This window comes from Culex pipiens, chromosome 3, assembly GCF_016801865.2.
Source record: "Culex pipiens pallens isolate TS chromosome 3, TS_CPP_V2, whole genome shotgun sequence".
Lineage (NCBI taxonomy): Eukaryota > Metazoa > Arthropoda > Insecta > Diptera > Culicidae > Culex > Culex pipiens.
The window spans coordinates 33,034,302-33,055,625 of NC_068939.1; the positions used below are offsets into that span (position 1 = coordinate 33,034,302).

At 43.2% G+C, this 21,324-nt stretch overlaps 2 protein-coding genes across 8 annotated transcripts in view; one reads left to right on the forward strand and one right to left on the reverse strand.

The window, feature by feature from the left end:
* LOC120430271 (calcium uniporter protein, mitochondrial) overlaps window positions 1-21,324 on the reverse strand; it is a 252,751-nt gene that overhangs the window by 161,326 nt on the left and 70,101 nt on the right. For 4 of the 7 annotated variants that reach the window (XM_039595400.2, XM_039595403.2, XM_039595393.2 and 1 more), the window contains exon 3: window positions 13,756-13,843. In XM_039595400.2, the coding sequence (XP_039451334.1) occupies window positions 13,756-13,843 (88 nt within the window). Of the gene's footprint in view, window positions 1-13,755; window positions 13,844-15,514; window positions 20,466-21,324 lie in introns of those variants that run through there. The other 3 variants (XM_039595377.2, XM_039595361.2, XM_039595370.2) reach the window with 3 other exon arrangements.
* LOC120430314 (protein javelin) lies at window positions 418-13,305 on the forward strand. The gene is made up of 5 exons (XM_052710286.1): window positions 418-455; window positions 7,543-8,157; window positions 8,219-11,190; window positions 11,262-11,651; window positions 12,132-13,305. The coding sequence occupies exons 1-5, from the start codon at window positions 430-432 to the stop codon at window positions 13,178-13,180; spliced, it is 5,052 nt and encodes a 1,683-aa protein (XP_052566246.1). The 5' UTR covers window positions 418-429; the 3' UTR covers window positions 13,181-13,305.

Consider the following 21,324-nt stretch of genomic DNA (forward strand, 5'->3'; position numbering starts at 1 on the left):
ATTCTGGTCGAAGCGTTCGAAATTGAACACTTTTTTCTTTTTCATGTATCCGTGAGCCACGCTAATCTACAAGCATTTCATCAGCGGTTCAAATGTACCAACTCTTTCCGGGGACACCCTATCCGACCCAGCAGTGCTGCGAACACCAACCGACGGAGTTGACAATTTCCGGGAGAACCTCCGCTCCTCCGCACGCCAAAAGCGCCTGCTCACACTAATTAACGGTTCTGTAACAATATTCAATGAAGATTATATATGAACGAACACGGACGACGGCGACGGTTTGTTATTGTTTCAACTCGACTGCCAATATCGCACGACGACGACCACACTCGCAAGGTTGTTGAGGGTTGTGTTTCTAAAACTGCTTCCACTGTAGTGTGGCTTACAGCTAGGCGCCTAATTACATATGGGTGACGTCGACGGCCGATGATGAGGTGGTTTTGTTTCGTCCGGTGAGTTGGTAGAATCGGTGCTGAATAGCGACGTTGATTGGGGTTGCTGTCGGGGTGGGATCGACCACCCTCCCCTCCCCCTCTGCGCCGGGCAAGGACATCCAAGAAGGTGAAAACGGCTAATGGCAAATTGTGGCGCGGTCGCGGTTCAAAAGAGGAGGTTGATTGGGTCGGAAAACGCGGGTTTATCGGTAAAATCTCCGGGAAGGACAGCTTTTTAATGGGCAATCAGATGGAGGTTTTGGCTTTGATTGTTGCGGAAATTAGGCTTTTAACATAAATAAATTGGGAAATGAGCGTTGAAATTTTATGATTGCCTACTTTGTTTGTCTTGTCTATCCTCTTGTATCGATCTGTCAAAAAAAAAAATGGATGTTACTTTCACTCTTCACACTTTTCTTTCAAATAATGAAATATCATTAAACCAAAAATGGTCTCCCAAAATAACCTCAATTTCACTCCAAACAAATAAAGGTCACATTTCAGATCCCAAGAACCATTTCAAACTCAATAAAGTTTGATTTACGGCCACTTCCCACCTACCATCTGATCCCTACCTGGGACGACTCCTATGGAAATCCGTTCTTCACGACCCATGAAAGCACTAATCGATAGCCTCAGTTTGGTAGCCCGAAGCGAAAAATTGAATCACCCTTTCACGAAAGAGTTCATATCCATGTGGGGAAGCTCTATATTTTTCACCCGGTTCTTCCCGGTTCCAGCTATCTGCAGTGGTAGCAGCTGGTCCTCCTAGAGAGCCATCATGGTGCTGCTTATTTCCACTCCATTTCCATTTCCGATCGATTGGACCGACAGGCAGGATTTTCGGGGAACAACCCGGTGGCGAATTTTCGGTTCTTTTTTTAGATTTCTGCGCCACTTTATTTAGGGAAATTAGTTCTCGGCAAAACTAAACGATACGTTTCCTGGAGGGATTGAACGATTGGACGGATCCAATAATTGGCGTGTGATTTGTTTGTTTGGCGTGGTTGCACGAAAAAGTGAATTGTACTGGATATTCAACACAGAGTTCTGCATGTTCAAAGTGGAACTCGGTCACCGTTGTGACTATGAAATCTAGTGCACCAGTTGCTGCATAGAGTGCTTCCTTCATTAAAGTTTAATAGATGGTAAAGCGTGCAATAACTGGAAGGGCTCGAGCAGAAAGAGTTCTCAAAATAATGTAAAAAAGGAATTACTTATTTTTATCAAATGAGTTTGAAAATCTAGTTTTACAAAAAAAAATCTTTTGATCTGTCTTTTGGATAACTTTTGTTCCATTTTAATGTTTTGTGTTTTTCTTGTTTCATTTTTAGTTGTTTTGTTGACCTTAGAAAAAAATACATTTTAAAAACATTGGCAAAGTTACAAGTCAAGCTTCCAACCTTAAAATTTTCGTAAAATTTAAAAGTTCTTCTTTTAAATGATTTTTCCAATTTCTATTCGGTTTTATTGGTGAATAATCAAGATACCGTAAAACATTGATAGGTTTGAGATTTTTCAACAAAATGAAGAGTACAAATCAAATACGCACAAAATGGTATAGAATCATTCTGACCGTGGTAGAAAAGTGTTCAAAGTACTTCTAGAAGAAGTTTTCATAAATTTTGAATTGATAAAAAAGTAAGATAACTATAATTAAGATCATGTTAATGAATAGCATTGTTTTAATATTATCATGATTTCTCAATGAACCTGATTTCAAAACGGAAAACAAAATGTACTTTCGGATTCTTTGGACAATTTTCCACTAGCGAAAGGTATAATAAGTTTGTATATAATAAATATTAAGTGATTTTGAAACATAATTAAATAAAATCTCCCAATTAATAGCCGTTTTCAGATAAAAAAAATCACATAAAATGTGAAAACTTCTGTTTCGTCCTTCGAATTCGTCTTTAAATGCAATATGGGTCGATAATTTCATAACCAAAACTAGTTTTAACAAATTTCAGGCGGAATTCTGACTTTTTAGCAATTTTACCTAAAATTTATATGTATTTTGCTAAAAAGTTTCTAAGCTTTTTAACTATAAACTTAACTAAATATAAACATTGATTTTTTTTTCTTAAAAACAATATCAGCAGCCTTATTGATGGTACATTTGACGTAAAAATTAAATTTAAACATCATTCAAAATAAGAATTTTCAACGCAACTATTTTATTGAACACTATTGAAAAAACTTGTTTTTTTAAAATAGTGCATGGACACAAAATGAATAGCAATAGAAAAATAAATTGAAATCCTATCAACGTCACCCCAGTTTACGGTACAATAAGTTCTTTTGCAGTTTATAGCAGAGTTTTGGTGTTCCTTTTAACTGTGTGATGCATCGTAATCCTTTTAGAAACATTTTTTACTAACACTAAAACAATAACAAAAATTAAAAAAAAACTTCTGAAAATCGAAAGATTTAAAAGAACGAAAATTGGTTGAAAAATTGATTTTGATTGAATTTTAAGATTGAAGCCCGCCTAGATGCGGGGTTGGTTTGAAGAGGATTAATATTAAGGGGTTACATACATGTAAATCGACAGAAATGTAAGAGGTTGGTTTGGGCACACACTTAAACTTTTTTCTAATTATGTTTTAAGAGCATTAAAATACATATTTTCAACTATTATCAAAATAAATTTGAAGATATTTGGTTGTATCATTGCCGAGATATAGCCATTTTAAGTAAGCAGTTTAAAAAAACGGGTGCCACGGTATCTCAACACTGCTTTGACCAAATCGGCTCAAAATTTTGGTGAAGCCTCGTTAAATCGGTCCTGTGTGCATGACGAAGCCCGATTTTCAAAAAGTTTGTTTGATAAAAAGATAAAAATATTTTTATTTTTTTCATATAAAAAATCGCCAGTTTAAGATTTTTGTATTTTTTTAAAAAGCAAAATTTCAAAATCAGTTTTCGTCATGCACACGGAATATGTTTTGGAAGTCTTCACCCTGAATTTCACCCAATTTGGTCCATCCCATCACGAGATATCGTGGCACCCGTAAATCAACTCGGTGTTCAGAGAAAAACGCTCACAAAGTTCGACAGTTCGCTTTGCGCATGGCAAAATTTTGGACGTAAATCGTCTCTTACTCAATTTTATCATGAAATATCTTCATGAAACTTTCAGGAGTGATTGATAATCATCTTTTTAGTGGATTTATTAAATTTACTGAAATATGAAATTTTTGATTTTCTACATGTATGTAACCCCTTAAGCAAAAACATTATATTTTTAATAATATTTTGAAAATTTGTGACATGAACAATGTGTAAAACATTGTGTTATACTTTTGTTAAAAAAAACTAAAATAAGGCGTATAATATGAAATTTAGTTACCCCCGATCTTGACCTGAATTGAAGAACAGATGCTTGAAACAAAATTTGTACTGTAATTTGTAATGAGATAAAAATTTTGATAAATATCATACAAATTATCTCCAGACCAAATACCTTTTCAGAAGAACTACAAAAATATATGTACACGGAGTAACAACTTTAACAATTTTTTATGCTGATTTGTTAAAAATCGCCCATTGCAGAAGCAGATATTTTTTTCTAAAAAAATATTTGTATAATAAGCGGCAGTATCTGATTTGCGTTTTTTTTTTAATTTTTGAAAAATCCTCACATATGAACAGTGCACGAGCCACAACAACCGTCCAAAGGGTCATTCTTATGCAAGATTAGCTGAATTTTTTGAAAAAATGCTTGAAAAAGCACACGATTGAGTTCAAAATTAGAAAAACTAGTCAAAAATTGACAAAATCATCACTTTTTTAAAAACCTGTTTGTATAATTCTGATAACTCGTCAAGAATATATACAACACCCAAATGTTTTTAAATATTTTTTTGTTCTTGTCCACTCTACAAGCAACAAGCATTTGTTTTTGTCTAAAAAATTAACCTGCAGGGAGAAAAAAGAGTTCCCAAAATCGTGAACACCCATTCATGAAATTGGGAACCACGAACAAAGTGTTCAAATGCCATGGTACGATTTTCAAAAACGTACCATGGAATTTGAACACTTTGTTCGTGGTTCCCAATTTCATGAACGATTTTGGGAACTCTTTTTTCTCCGTGTGCAATGTTACAAAAAACAGGAAATTAAAAAATGTAAATTTTTGTTTTAAATGAAAAAATAACCCTTCAAGGTTATTTCAGATTTGAAAAGTATATTAAATTTCCCATAAAATGCCATGTCTCACGATTTTCGTAAGTTGAGTAACGGGAAATAGCAGCGATTTTAAAACTATTTTTTAACCTTTTTTTCATCAAGAAAATCCTTTTTTCGGAATTTTGAGTACGCCATCAAATTTACACAAAAGTCTTTTTTACTCCAAAGTTCTATCTCTTCATGATATCGAGCTACAAATCACTGGAAAACGTGTCTTAGAAAAAATCCAGAATACTAAAGGGGTATTACCGCCCCTCCGTCACGAGATATCCAAAAATGAACCTCGGATACGTTATCAGGGACCAAAATTATCTCTTAGAACAAAGCTTCACGAAAATGTAAGTGGGTCAGGGCAACTTTTTCCAGTTTCGTGTGAGTCGGCGGAGAATTACCCAAATGTGCAACGAAACCAATTTCGGTGTAAAAATTGTACAAGATGCTAAAAGTAGTTCTGAGGGATGTTCCAGAAACTAATCTTCAACCTCCCGCTACACGGGGCACTCTCACTGCTCCACTCAACTCCACTAGTGCACGAGATATTGAACATGCAGGAGACAGCAGCAGCAACAGCAAAATAGAAAATACATTGAAGTACCCTTTGCCGTCCCTTCTGGGGTTCTCCCCCCACTTGGAAAGAACCCATTGAACTCGCGTGTGCCCATCCAATCTGATGCACAGGTCGATCGGGCTGCGTCACGGTTCGCCGGCCAGCGCAACAGAGTCCGGAATTGCGTGACCTGGTGTGGACGACCGTGCACTTGGGGACTGCCGCCGCGGCCCGGTAAATGTTTTGTATTTACAGACCTTCGTGCTGTTGCTGTTGGTGTGTACATGACGGAAGTTCAGTGATTTTCAGCGTTTTTTTTTTGTCTCGTTCTGACCCAGAACGAGGTCTGAGTTGGGAAGTGGAAAAAAACTACCGACAGAGCGGATTTTTCGGGCGAGCTGCTCGCAGCGAATCCCTGGAGTTGTGTCTCCACGGGCGAACTTTTATTTTCTGAGGTTCTGATGATAGTGCGGACTGGGCGCAAACTGTATTTAAAGGGAGATTGAAGGGAAAGCAACGGAGTAAATAATCATTATTATTATTTTTTTGCCTCAAAACATTCGTTGATCAGCACAGCAACCGAGAATCCCGAACTTTCTACGGATGACTTCAAACATACATAATACAATTTTATCTAAAAGCTAACGCAATTCGAGTATCTTGTTGATATTCATAACCTGGTATCACAAGATGCTGATGCTGTCGCAATATTTGCAGCTGTACACCACATTGCTACTAGTATTCCAGCTCGTGGCCCCGAAGATAACGCTCCAGATAAGATTCGGCGACATCTCTGCAGCAGAGCTGTGTTTTGCATTTGAATTTAAATTTAAAATTAGCACGGATGACTTTCGTTTACTGTTGGATGAGTCATTCTTGCGTTTTGATTAGCAGCTTTCGACAAATTTCGCATTCACGTGTTGCTCGTCGACCTACTCTGGAAGAGTACTCCAGCGGTGTAGAGTACCTACAGGTAAACAGACACGTGGCCGCCCCATGTGATACGGGTGCTCGATGATTGCAGTTTTCACAGTTTTTCACGCGCTGCACTATTGTCGATTCAGTTGGCAAATTTGTGTTTGGATGTGCGATGTTTGCGCCCAGAGTGTCAATACCGGTAGAACACATCTCGCGGGTGCTAATCGCGAGTGACGTGGTTCCACCAGCAACAGTGCTAATCACGACTCCAATCAACGCGGCCGAATTATCCGACAGCAGTGTCGGAATCACGTCCGGAACTTGCAGCAAGCATCCAGCGCGGAGAGAAGTGTTAATCGATTTGTCACGAATGTGTGATTTCACGGTAATTGAGATTTGGATTGATTGGAAATGTCCCCCAGTGGTGGTGACGGCAAGAGTTGACATTGTTTTGCCATTTTGGAGTGATTTCATTTGTTTGAAAGCTTTGAGTGGATTCTGCGATCAGCGGAACTAATCGACTGAGCCGTGGTTCAGCTCTGCGGTCAATGTGTTGCTAAACGTCTAGACTGTGCCAACCTGACCTTATTCCGGGGCAGAAAAAGCGCAAATTTCACACTTTTTTCCGTCCCATTGAACCTTTCGTCACACAAACAATCCAGCTCGGTACTAATGTAAACCCACTCCCCCTTAACCGCTCCATCAACTCCAGTGGTACTCATTAGTCAAGCCTTTTCCGTTGACACGTGGCGCACACAGTAGCGGGAAATATCAATCTCACTTAATGTCGGCCAATGGACAGAACGCCTCCGCTGGAACCTGCAATCAATCTGGCAACACTGCCTCTTTTTTCCCCCCTTCGTCAGTAATTTCCTACCAATAACAACCAATTCTGCAAAGACACATTATTGAGATGACCGGACTCTTTGACATCACGGTATCTTAGCAAAACAAGTCCCGCTGAGTAATGACCACTTAATTGGGAATCGTTTTTGTACCGTCGTCGCCATCGTAGACGAAGAGCTTGACGGAGAGGGATTACTTGGGGTAGCAATAATTGGAAAGCATATCAACCGCGCGGGGTAAAAACTTGCCAGCAATGACGCCGCAGAAACGAAATCAAAAGTTATTACACGTCGTCGTTGGCTACGGTGAACTTACGGGTTGACCGCGCAGTGGCGCTCTCTTCTAATGGTGATTTATGAAGTCTGAGGGGGGACGGAACTGAAGAAGGGTGGCATTCATAGCGGCACCAACAATGGTACGGTGACGAAATAGGGAAATTTGTTCGGAGTGGTGTCACTTCGGGAGCCATGTGCGTTGAATCCAGAATTAGGGACGTGACCGCGCTGGGAGTTCAACCGCAATTTATATTAGGAAACTTTGAATAATAAATTACGACACAAAAAAAAAACTAATGCCTTCTTCCTCTCCACTCCACTCCAGAAACTCCGACTCCGCATCGAACTACGTGGACCGGGTGCGCATCCGAGACTCGTCCAGCTCATTCGGCGGACCGGGCCGAGGATCCGGGTGGCGTCAAAAGTCCCTCTCGAATATAGATCTGCCGACGAGCTACCGGGGCATCGCCGGGGGTGTAGCCGGCACCGGCGGCCTAGTGGGTGCTGGTCAGTTTCGCTACCGCGACTATGACTCAGGACTGTACGATCTATATTCGCGCATAGACAGTCACCGGGAGGAGTACGATGACCTGTACGGTGTGAACCCGAAGGCGTCCCGTGCAGCCAGCAGCGTCAGCGTCAGCAGTCGACACAAGAAGCAACAGCAACAGCTAGAACATCAGCAGCAGGCCCAAGACAAGGACCAGCAGCGCCAGTCCAAGCATCACCACCACCATCACCATCGGGGATCGGGTGGGATTCACCACCAGGAGTTCTACAACCCGGAAAGCAACGAGGCTTGCAGCTTGCGACGGACCCGCAGCTTGGCGGTGATCCGCGAAGAGTCCTACAACGATCTTCATCTGCACGGAAGGGGCGCTCGGCGTTCACAGCTCATCCCGAGGGCAAAACTCGTCGATCGGAACTTCTTCAAGGAAAGGTAACCCAACACACTCATACTAACCATCTCAGCCGTCCACTAACCCAATCTTTCCCTCCAGATACAACTTCATCTACGACGACTGCGAGGCAACGGAACCGCCGGACAACGAGGCGCAGTACGTCTCCAAGCGCTTCTCCGCTCAAGGACAACCGTTCCCGTGGCACACGGACAAAAGTGACCTCGACAGCATCGATTCGTCCATCTTCAAGCATTCGCTGCACCAGCAAAACAGTTACGAGGGCAGTCTGAGAAATTCGGTGCGTAGCGGCGATTCGACCAAATTCGTGTCCAAGGTCGAAGTGCACAGCGAGTACTCCGGAGCGTCCAAGTCGGAAACCGGCATCGAGGCGGACATTAAACATCTGGATGACATTTCGATCAAGGAGGAACCACCACGTGCCCCAAGCAAGAACAGTACACTAGAAACGATCAAGAAGCGATTCCCGCTCGAAGGCAAGCGTCCCGTCAGGGAAGAGGAAGAAAGTGGAATCACCATCATCGAGATCAAAGACAGTCAGGTGTCGCACAAGAGCTCCAGCGTCATCTCGTACGATTCGATCTACCTGTCGTCGGAAAGTGACGAGAAGGAAGTACTGGACGACCTTCTGCCCGATGTTCGCATAACGGAAGAAAGCGATCTCATCGACATCAAGATCGAAGACTACGACGATCTGTTCAAGGAAACGGACCTAGAAAAAGCGGAGAGTACCATCGATACCCTGTACGGACAGGTGACGAAACCCAAGCCAAAGATAGTTGCAGTTGAACCAAAGATCCAACCAAACGATTCCCTGAAGCGTTACATCAAAAACACTAGTCGTGGTACCATCGAACGCTTATCAATCATCTCGAATCTCAAGCTTCGTCAAGAGTTTGCCGACAGCAAATCGCACCCCAAAGAGAAACCACTCCACGATCACGACTACCAATACAACTCGCTACCGGACGCAGCCGACGTGTGCAAGATTCTTCGCAACTCCGAACGGATCGACGCCAAACTTCGACGCATCTGCGACAACGAGCAGTCCGGAAGGTCAACCCGCACCGAAAGTGATCACTTCGATTCGCTTCCCCGATTAGACAAGTCCAGTCTAAACCTTACTCAACCTCCTTCCGACGAGGACGCGTCCCTAGAAGAATCCGACAAGGGCGCCCCATCGATCGAGGTTGTTGAAACCCCCACCCGAGAGGTCCTCAGCCACGCTTCCTCAAAAGTATACCTGAAGGATTTTGGGCTAGAGTTGGACTACGAAAACTCCGTAGTCACAAACAGCGATCAGGACAGTGACATTACGATCGTAGCCCCGCAGGAAACCATCCCCCCGGAAATTGTCGTAACTCCGGCGGAGAAATCGACCCGCAAACACGCGCACGAAGAGCCGGTTATCTATTCGACGTTCGCCAGCACAGTCGGCAAGCACACGACCAATCGGATCAACTTTGAGAACAAAGAAAAGCCGAAACCAAAGGCGGAAGCGATCGCAGAGGTTAAGACGAAGCTTAAACCGGTACCGGTCATCGTTGATGAGTCCCCAAAGAAGCCGATTGCGCAAGCTCCCACGGTCAAACTCGGCGGTAAGAAGGTAATCGTTGACGAGGTCGCCGCAAAGGCTGCCAAGCGAGAAAAGCAAGAACTAGAGCAAAGTGTGAAGGTCAAGACTCCCGTTGAGAACCGGGCGAACGCGGTGGTGGTGAAGAAGCCTTCAGTTAAGAAGAGTGTGGAAGCGCCTGTCAAGAAGGAAGAGACCAAGCCGGAACCGATTCCAATTGTCAACAGTAGACCGCCGGATCCGAAGCCGCCCGAGCAGAAGGAAGGTAGTCCAAAGGTTGATCATTCGAGTTTGTTCAAGGACACTAACCCGTTTAAGGAGCAAGCTCGTCGCGAGGTCAAGAATCGTGTGGTTGATCGACCGCTGTTCAAAGGAGTCCGTCGCTTCAACAGCACTGAGAATATTTACACTTCGGCACCGATCATAGTGACGAAGACATTTAACAATTTTATAAAAACTAATGAGGTTAAGACCAAATCGTTTGATTCGCTGATTGTGGAAAATAATAACGAGAAGAAAAAGGAGAAGATGCCGAGGCCACAGGTGATCCAGATAGTAGATTCGAAGCAGAACCTGCAAAATGGGAGTAACGGAACATCCCGGAAGAGTGGCCAGAATGGCCAACAAATACAGAAGGAGTTTTTGCATAAGGTAGATTCAGTGCGGAATTACTGGTCGAGGATGTTGGACGAAGCGGAAGCTAGAGAGGACGACGAAGATCAGGTCGATAGCGGGAGTTCTCCTAAAGAGCAGAATGGGTTTCAGCAGTCAAAAAACGGCGAAGGAAAGCCCGATAAGCTCGGGAGTTCTAGCTCAACGGAACAACAGCAGCATCAGCAGCCCCAGGCACAGCCGATCGAGTCTCAGAAAAAGTCCGCCAAGAGACAAAACTCATCCCGGAACAAGTACTCCACCTACCAGATCGACGAAGCAACCGAACTTCAGAGCTTTAGTCCAACGGTGGAGATCATTGAGCTCGACGGGCACAAACAGGCCGCACTGGTGAAGCCAAAAAACGCGCAAAATCTGGACTTTGACCACGTCCGCTACAAGGTCATGAAATCTGAAATGTTTCAAAAAAACTTGCTGGTGAACCATCGAAAAGCGGCTCAATTCGATGGTTTGATGCAGTATCTACAAGATTACAGCTTTCAGGAGTTGCTCGCGCACAATAACGTTGTAATCATTGAGCCGGTCCGCACCAAGATCGAGAAGATATCCGACAAGCCTCCGCAGAGCGTTGCGGCGACCTGTCGGATCACCACCGGAGCGCTTCCCAACGGGGAACAGAAGGGCAACAAGAAGGGCTCCGGGTTGCGGAAACATTTTTTCTACCATCCCATTCGCGTGAACAAGGAACTGCTGGACGAGGAACTGCCCAGTCCCGATACGGTGCGAAACGTCCGGAAGCTGTTCGAGGGAACGCTACGGCTTGGAACGTCGGCAAAGCAGGCTTACGAAGACGCCAAAGCTAACGGAGGTAAGTGGAGAATTTTCTGTGTAGAATAGGTTGGCGTAATACCGAAGCAACTTAAACCATCCTTCACACAGGTATCCGCAAATGGGACTCGGCCAGCCTGTCCAGCGGAGTGTCGAGTGGTGATTTGAGCTCGCCATGTGAGTGTGGTGAGAATGAAATCGACGGTGACTTTGCGGAAGAGAACCTCATCGGGGACGACGAGCTGGAGTCGCACTACGTGAGTCAGGACGTGCTGGAGAAGATCCGAGAGTGTGGCTCAACGGTGACGTATTATGGGGGTCGCGTGGTCGATAAGAAGGGTGAACACGTCAGTACGATGACCAAGGCCATCATGAAGGAGATCCGTGGCCAGGAGAGGAAGTCGTGCCAGGTGTGCCAGCCTAATGGATGTCGGGGCCAGCAGGGGGAAGTCCGTCGCCATTCAGCGAACATTGCGCAAAGCGACAAGCTGGACGGTTTAGGTAATGCTACGGGAATTGTAGTCAGTATTAGTAAGGTTCTTCCGGCCAACTTTCAGCTGAGGGTGTACGAGCCGAGTTCCTATTATGATTTTATCACGGTACCACATGAACGCCCTCTGTATTAGGCGAATCCTACAATTGGCTGCTAGTGGCTAACGATAGCTTTGTTAATGAACGTTGCGTGACTGTTAGGTAGATTTTACGACTGTTATGCGTGACTGTTAGGTAGATGGACTTTTGCGCCGCTAGTGATGGAACAAAATTTAAGGTAATTCGAGTTACTTTTGCTCATGTATGTATGTGCTCTCTTGGTGTAAATAACAATCGGTTGAGGAAGAATCAGTCGTAACTTTCTACCCAACAGTCATCGTAACATATTACAGCCATGCCTATCTCTATACGCTTTGGTATCATGTCCATCCGGAATCATCCATCCATCCTGAGATATCTATCGCATAACTAACGCTTTTTCTGTTCTAGGTGTCAAATTCAAGCTGGTCAAGTCGAACAGCTGCAGCAGTCGGCTCGAGCTGGCCGGCACCGGAAAAACTCCTCCAGATCTGATGAAAAATCAACACGGTAGTACCGATACCGGCTCCGGACGACCCAAATTGCCGAAACCATCTTCCGACGGCAGTAGCAACTCCACCATCCACAACGAACTCAAACTCAACCAGTCGGAACTGCCACCTTCCATCGAAGAACCCGAAGAATCCGTCCGCGACCTGGTCAGCCGGTTGGAGAGTCACACCCCACTAAGCGTCCGCAGCAAACCACGAATCATCGAATCCAAGTGCATCGAGAAGACGGACGAAGGCAAGGCAGAGCCGGCGGCCATCACAATCAACAACCAGTCGATGGAGGTCGTGACGGCCAGCATTCCGGAAGAACCTCCGATGGAGGAACCCCCCAAGGCCGGTGTCACCGTGAACAACCACATCACCGTCCCGGGACAACTGTTGATCCCATCCTTGCTCAAAGGACAGAAGGCACCGGAACCAGCCGCTGTAACGGACCACCGTCCTCCGAAGGTCTGTCGCAACAAGAACGTCGACCTGGCCTTCTCGGCGACCATCACCAAGGCCTCCAACAAACCCGCCAAGGAGAAAGAGAACCTAGCGCGAAAGTCCTCCCTCGTCAGCGCCACCACCGCGGACACCGTCGATTCGCTCGAGCACATCCCAGCGGCGCCGGTCAAAACCGTAACCTTCAAGGACGACGAGAACAACAACCGCGGCGAAGTCGAACAGCACGAGAACCTCAAGCCCAGCGTGATCGCCGAGCAGCGCAAATCGGACGAACTAACGTCGCCGAAGCTGGTCAACTGGAGCTTGCTCGGGACGACCAAGTTCGACGAGCGGCAGTACTTTGCCAACGACAAGAAGCTGATCGAGAAGCGCAAGTACGACGACATGGAGTTTGAGGAGTTTGAGGTGCTGGATCCGAACGGGGTGGTTCAGCAGCAGCAGCAGCAGCAGCAACAGCAAAAGGAAGGAGAGTGTTACGATAGTTTGAACAGTGGAAAGTGAAGGTTGGCATGGTGTTCGTGGAGGAGTTTGGAGAAGTGTATGGTATTTATATTTGTTACAATTATTCCAATAGTATTATATTGTACTTATTACGTGTAGAATGAAACATTATATTACTGTTAGTACGAAGTGTGGTTTGTTCTTCGATGACCAATTCCTGATATATTTCACGAAAAATGTGATTGATTGAACACAAATAAATAGAGGCACTTTTGGGACAATCATTTTAGCGCATTGTACTTCCTTTGTCCTCGAAAATAATACATGTGACGCACCACAATTCATCAACTGCACGCATTTATTATTTGATTCTGCCCAGTGATAACAGAGCAATCGAGCATAAAAATATCGGAAGAATTAATGATAGTGATACAGAATATGGATGGCAGCAAAAAATAATAACCACCCGACAGTGAAATTAATCAATTTTCCAGTTACGGACCCACGGACACATCCGATTGCATAATTAAGCACCTTAATGTGCCGTAATGGATTTTTATCAGATTTTCGACGGTTCAATAAACGATCGGAAGCGCTGAATAATGGATCGGCAAAGTGGGAATTGTCCGGCCTACCTTCACTGACATTACTGCTGGGAGTTTGACTGTCGGTTGTGCTGCTGACACCGCTGCAGTATCCTTTCGTTATCCGGTACCAGGGATCCTGTGGAGGGGTGGGAAACAAACAGACAGAGAAAAAAGAACAGTTAGTAAACGAAGTTTGCTCATACATATGAAGATATGATGATGGCTCAATTCAGGCGGAATCATTCAAACTTCTGCCACCTATCTAGGGCGTCGATACTGGTGAGCTTCAGAACCAAGTCATACCCGCAAGCTGATAACATCTGTCAGTCTCACAATCCTTTGCTTTCCACAAAAAGGGACGTAACTTGCTCGAGGGAAAGCGCAAAAAGGCTACATTCATATCTTCTTGAAGATACTCGGGGGAGTTCCCCCGGACAACTTCAAGACCTCCACTGCTGTCTGTGGTGGATTCGGAGGGCACAAAAAGCACCATGAATATGTTTCGCCCGGTGGCGTCACGCTGGAGGCCATTTTTTGCTGGTGCCTTTTTTTCGGAAATCCTACCGGAACAAGCAAAGCGTGTTTGTGTGTAATGGGATTCGACGGTGGTACGATCCGGTAATGTGTCCAACGTGGTGAAACGAGTTTGAACGATGAGAGGCAATTCTGCTCCAGGGAGAAATATGACTGATTGCCTCTTTTGAGGAGTCCTTGCGCGGACAATGATTGAATATGTGGGATTTGTGCTCCAAAGGGCGACTGTGGGTTAAGGTAAAAGTTTTTTTTTTGAACTCTTGGATCTTTTAGTTCTTGTCAATGCTAAAAACTTTTTATTTCCCAAAATAAAACTGATAGCTTCAGAGCAGTTACCTCAATGACTTGAATTAAATTTCTTGCTCTTCGGAATGTCTGGATTGCTAAACTAATAGTTCAACAGAATTTTAAAGAAAATATATTTATTTATATCTTTTATTACATCCTTGAAATTCACAGAATGTATTGAAATCGTCGGACTGCTAATACCCCTTGCATCTTGGCAATTATTTTATCTGAAGAATTTGTTGAGATTTGAGAAGGCGTAATTGGGCTGAATTTCTTTGAGCAGATCAAACTCCAATTGTTGTGGTAGATCAGCTAAAACTATGTTTATTTTATTAGATTTGGACAATTCAATTTGTTTGGTAAACTTACAATTATTCAGTTTTAAACTGCCTTTTTAATAAATCTCAATTGGCCTCGGCTTCCCGGATCATATTTTAGTTTTCTTCTTTTTGGTTACTTTGTGTTGTTCTAATACATATCTTCACAGTTGGCAAATGAATCTAGTACTAATAACTGGTTGCTAAGGTTTTATACCCACTTAGCCTCCAGAGATAAACAGACTCGTGATTCTCGTCGCAACATTCTCCCCCTCGTAATACGAGCTGTTAACACGAGTTTTACCACAGACATCCTGCGAGCGAATCACTATTTATGTTCATTCATTTGCCTGAATACACACACCAACCTAATTTACACTCGATCGCAATCGGTTCTCCTATTTTGCCTACTCGCGTCTTTATGGGTGCTGTGAGATGTGAATTAGACAACCCAATGAGCAAACGAGGCTTTGCATGCTGATAACTTCTTATATCAGCGCCTTTCAAGTGTTCAAACTTAGACAATAGTGTTTTGCTACTAAGGTTTTGTGTAGGAGCATTTAAATGCCTAACTGTACGGACATTGAGTAGGGAATGCTTCTTCTTTTGACTCATGCCAGATATTAGTAGATCTAAACGTCGTGAATTTGGTTCTACCTTGATCGTACCGTCAAACCACTGCTGACTGAGGTTCTCGTTTGGCCCTTCCAACTGCAGTTCCTCTGCCAGGCTATCCTCCATCATTGTGCTGCATGAGCCCTCGTCGACGAAGGCCAATGTTTCAACTGTCTTGAACTTTCCGTGTAATTTGACCGGGATATACTTCAAGCAGGTTGATACTTCTGCTTCTGTTGTTGGTAAACACGCTCCCGAAGTTGCAGCCGGACTGTCCAGGACAGAATGCAGCAGCTGATGATGCTTGAGGCAGCATCCGTTTATTCCGCACTGCTTTGCCGTTCTACACGGCCAAGGAAGGTGACGGTTCAGACAACTTGGACACAACCGAAATTTGTTTACATGCTCCCAGCGCCTCTCTACGGTGATTGTTTGGAATACTGCACAGATTTGTGTACGATGCCCAAACTCACCACAGATAAGACATTTATTGTTTCTCTCACGGCGGCTCGGTCTGCTGCTCATTTCCTCACGCTCCTCATCTTCTGTGGATTCACTGCAGTTGTCCAGCTCACGATTCTCGGATTGCTCACGAGTTACTAGTGAGGTCACTTGGCTAGCCGCCGTGACGAGCTCGAACATGAACTCACTGAAGGTTGCAATGTTTACCTCACGAAGCTGCATCTTGTGAAAGGCCCATCTCAGCTTCAGTTGTGCTGGTAGTTTCTGGACCATTTCTTGTAGCAGGCACGGGTTGTTGAGGTGGGCTGTCAATCCAGTTGCTGCGATGTGATCCGAAAAGTTCTGCACCGCAAGCCCAAAGTGTATGAGTGCGTTGATATCTTCACTGTTTGGAGGTTTCGTTGCTCGAATTTTGGACAGTAGTGAAGATATCAGCAAATCAGGACGACCAAAAAGTAGTTTCAAGGTGGCGATTATTTGGGGAACACATTCTGGGAGAAGGAGTTTGCTGCTGACTGCATCTCGCGCTGGACCTTCGAGGCAACTCTGGAGCCTAATCAGGTTTTCGACGTTGCTGAACTTGCAGGCTCTAGTTGAGTTATTGTAGCTGCTGTAGAATACTGGCCAATCTTCTGGTTGTCCGTTGAACTTAGGAAGTTCAGATGGAATCACTTGCCGGGCGAACATTTGCTGTAGGTAGTCTTCGCCTAATCTTGATGATGACTTCTTCTGGTCTTGTAAGAATGTGTAGAACTCGTGCTTTAATTCTCCATAGGTTGTTTGTACATTATCTATCGGTGTTCCTGCGCGACATGAGTCCACCAGTCCCTTGGTTTTGGTTTGCAGCGCACTCAGGTGGTTCCCCAGAATTGCATACTTTTGCTCGAGGATTTTCCGTTCGAGAGCAATTTCCTCTTGCAATCTTTGGAGGCTCAATACTAACACAGTTGGAATTTCCGATTTGAGGTTAGAGCACATATCGCATCTCCAATCTGTGTTCGGGATGGAGTGGTGCCCCGTCAAGCAATCTGCGTGGTAATATTGACTGCACTCCTTACAGGTGAAAATGTCCTCGTCTCCCGGATCTAAGCCTGCTTCACACCTTTTGCACAGGTTAATCTTCGGTTGGGACATTTCAGCGAAATTATCGTTTATGAATAATTTTTTAGTGTTGAGATTTGCGAAGGCGTAATTGGGCTGAATTTCTTTGAGCAGATCAAACTCCAATTGTTGTGGTAGATCAGCTAAAACTATGTTTATTTTATTAGATTTGGACAATTCAATTTGTTTGGTAAACTTACAATTATTCAGTTTTAAACTGCCTTTTTAATAAATCTCAATTGGCCTCGGCTTCCCGGATCATATTTTAGTTTTCTTCTTTTTGGTTACTTTGTGTTGTTCTAATACATATCTTCACAGTTGGCAAATGAATCTAGTACTAATAACTGGTTGCTAAGGTTTTATACCCACTTAGCCTCCAGAGATAAACAGACTCGTGATTCTCGTCGCAACAGAATTATTTAAATGCTTGAGATATTTCGGTATACAGTCCAGACACGATTTTCCGAAGCTCTCTATACAACCTTCGGATAAACAAATCATAAAAAATGTTCTTGATAAGTTAGAGTTAGAGCGCCCAATTTCCCTTCCCGGGATTTCCTGATAAAACTATTTCCCGTTTCCCAAAATTCAAGCGGAAGTAGACATTTACTATTTTGTTTGGAAATATTTATAGAAAATGCTCTGAAAAAATAATACATGAACAAACTCAACATGATTTTGTTCAATTAAATGTATTGTTTGGTTTATATATAATTAATCACATTTTCAGAAATTATGATATCAGAATTATGTCTGATAATATTAATTTTTAAAGCAACTGGGAATAGATCTTAGTTAATGAGTATTAAATTATTACAATTAGGTAAGCTGTTAACAGATTGATGTTATTTCATCAAAACAATATTAACTCCTTACCTCCAAATTATAATTATATAGATTTTGTTATATTGACCAAAGACCCATATAGCAGGGCCGAGGTACCCCAACGGAATCCGGAATATCACCGGTAAAAGTGGACTATATTGTCCCCCATCTGACAGTTGTAAATATAGACAATTCTGGATCTTTTGCAACCAGAAGCATAGAAATTGGTCAATTCTACCAAAAGTTATGAGATTTTTAAGAAAAAAAGGTGCAGTGGTAATGTAACTGGCAAAACCAAAATGACGAAGAACGAATAAAGAAACTTTTAGCTGAATTCTTGATTTTTTAACATTATGTGAGGAAGGCTAGCTAGGTTGTATTTAGGGAAGGCATCACCTTGTGGCGAATACCAGCCTTTATATTTCCCGTGGATTTATAGGGAAGCGGGAAGGCCAGTTCCTGAAGACGCCACCTGGTGGCGCTTGCGAGAGGAGCTGAGCTGAATCCAGCCTTTATATTTCCCGTGGTTGTATGGGAAAGCGGGAGGGCTGGCGCTCGCTTGAAAAAAAAAATAATTATATCATTTCAATTTTCAACCAATTTGGTCAAGGTAAACAACAATGGTGAATATCTTATTTTAAAATGATATAAAAACGTTACTTAATCCACCTTAAGGTGGTTGGTGCCTTCCTCGTATTCATGTTGTATTTTAGGTGGTATTTACAAATTAATTTAAGAGTTTTTTTTTATTTTTTTTTTTAAATATTTGTTTATTTGTTTTTTTAATTTATTGATTTTACTTGAACAGCAATTTTCAATTCTTCAAAATAAAGGTGAAAAGTCTCATGAGTTATACATTTCAGTAAAAATTTCGTGTAAATCTTTGTCGAGACAAAATGATGCAGCAACATAATTAATACAGATTTTTTCCAAAAGAGACGCAGACACTGCTTAAGCGATGTGGCAACCGGGCGATACGCATGCAAGGGGGTGTGGCTGCCAATCCCCCGCGTGGTCAAAAAGTCAAAATAGCAAAATGACCCGGCCTTTGAGGTTATGCAAAAATCACCCTTTTTTGTTGCTACAAAAAAACTATTTCTTGGCATAACTTTAAAAGTACTTCACTAAACAGAATAAAATTTAATAGGGTCTTAGGGGACCCCAAAACGAACAGAATAAGGCGGATCCGGCCAAAATCGGTACAGCCAGTTCTGAGATAATTGTGTGGAAAAAAAATCATGTCTACACACATCCCCACAGACATTTGCTCAGAATTTGATTCTGAGTCGATAGGTATACGTGAAGGTATATCTAGGTGTCGTATTTAAGAAGTTCATTCGAGTGATTTTATAGCCTTGCCTCAGTGAGGTGAGGAAGGCAAAAATCGTTAAAATAGGTTGTCGAAAATAAAATAGGTAATATTCATTCCATAATAGCGTAATGTTTGTTGCCCAACATATAAGAAAACAATATTCCTAGTTGTGAATGCTTCAGGAATAAATATTATCTGAATTAAAACATGACATAAAATTTACAAACAAGCTGATAAGTTCAATACAATAAATAAGGTTCTCTAATTATTTTTTTGTATGACTTCAAAACATTGGTGCCAAAAAGGTAGAAAAATTTATACTTCCGTTTGTATTTCGGGAATTCCCGGGAAACGGGAAATATTTTTTTTCCGGGAAAACACGGGAATTTTTATTCCCGGGACGGGAAATTGGACGCTCTAGTTGATTAATTAAGTGGTGGTTGATTTGTGGTTTATTACCAATTGAACATTTTTAATGGTCCATAGCCGCCATATTGTACGCCATCTTGGATTAAATATTCCTATATAAGAATTTTGAAATTTTGAAGTAACATATGGGCTCAACGAGCCAAAACAAACTGACGTGTTGGCGACTCCAATTCATTTAATCAAAGAATAGGGTTCTGTTTTTCAATTTGTTCATTACTATATCTAGCAAATTTAAATCTTTCTTAGAAGTTATATCAATCAAAGTGTCCTGTAGTATCCGAGCTCTGCAAGTCATTTTTGCTCCGTTCCTTCAAGTATTCAACCTTAATCCAACTGCTGCCCAAATCAGCTTGTAACAAAGTGGTTAATTTATTTGGTGATCCATCATCTTGTCAAAAGTCCGGCCTGCGAAGGTTTTCGGGCAAGAATAAAAACGTTGTCCCAAAAGCCCCCGACCGGACACCGTACAAAGCCAGCTGGGGCCACCCAGACTGGGTTATATCTGCAACGGCCCGGAAGTGCTCCACCTCCCAGAGTACTGTGCTGGACACGTGCCAGGACCGTTCCAATCTCGGAAAGCGAAAAAAAAAACAGATGTCATAAAAATGCATAAGCCTTGTTCCGAAATGAAAGTCGTATTTGTTCGGAAGAAACACTTTTTTGGGGCTGCCCAAATTGAAATAAAGCGCGCCGCCATGATGACTAATAAAGGTAAAATTGTCGTCCATTCAGGTTTAATGGTGCCGGCGGTAATTATGCTGCTATAATGAAAATCTGATACCGGAATGAGGCCCATTCCGGACGTCAATTGCCGGACACGGACAGGCCCCAGTGGATCCACCTCAAGCTCAGTGCTATCCTGCGGTGCCACAGGTGAACCCAAAGTAGTTGAGTCAATATTTCATGAACTTCATCGATCGCAATTACAAAAGCTACCCCCGAAAAATAATGAACCGCTCGCGTGCCAGTCATGCCAGCCACGTGGCCCTCATCAACCCGGTTTGACCGACATTGCTGTGCATGGGAAGCGGGCGGGGGGGCAAACGAAACTAAATAATAAATGTCTACTCGGAGAGTCCAAAATTAAACCTGATTTATGCAAATGAAATTCTTCTCCATCAAGACTCGTAAAAGAATCCGGGCTTCTGCATTGGCAGCATTTCTTGGCGGCGGCGCTCTTTCTCGTTATAATTTGGCCGAGACCTCCAATCTCGGAACGAGTTGCACTTTGCCAGACCAACCGGCAAAGATCCGTGCGGCACATTCCGGTACCCCGGAAAGGGATACACAAACAGTTTGCTGGCGATATTGCGTTCCGAAAGTGTTCTGCCTTTGGTATGGAACGAGAGAACTTGGAGTTGCCCAAGCGGCAGCAAGGTTCGTTTATTTGACAAGATGAGAATTCTTGCACATATTTATGCAAGAGATTTCGGATTCTGGGGCAAGGTGAATCTTCAACCTTGCAGAAAGCAAAATATACCTTGGGGACCAAGTTTTGCCGATGTTGACACAAGAAACACAGACGCAGACGTTGTACTGAGTAGGGGGATATTTTGTTGGGTTACGATTTTGGGAGGGGTCCAGAGGGTGAGGACAGCATAGATAAGCGTTGATGAGGAGTGTACGAGTACTGATTGCCACTTGATTCCGGGAAATCTCTGGAGACATGTCGTCGGTTATAGATAAGCAAATTTTACAGGAAGATATGTCTTCAAGTGTTATACATAATTCAGG

What these genes read in the sequence shown, in the direction of transcription:
- LOC120430314 (XM_052710286.1), top strand. Translation starts at nt 430, where the DNA reads ATGATGAGGTGGTTTTGTTTCGTCCG. An exon ending in AGGTGGTTTTGTTTCGTCCG is followed by an intron (nt 456 to 7,542) that starts GTGAGTTGGTAG and finishes ACTCCACTCCAG; the next exon opens with AAACTCCGACTCCGCATCGA. An exon ending in CGGAACTTCTTCAAGGAAAG is followed by an intron (nt 8,158 to 8,218) that starts GTAACCCAACAC and finishes CTTTCCCTCCAG; the next exon opens with ATACAACTTCATCTACGACG.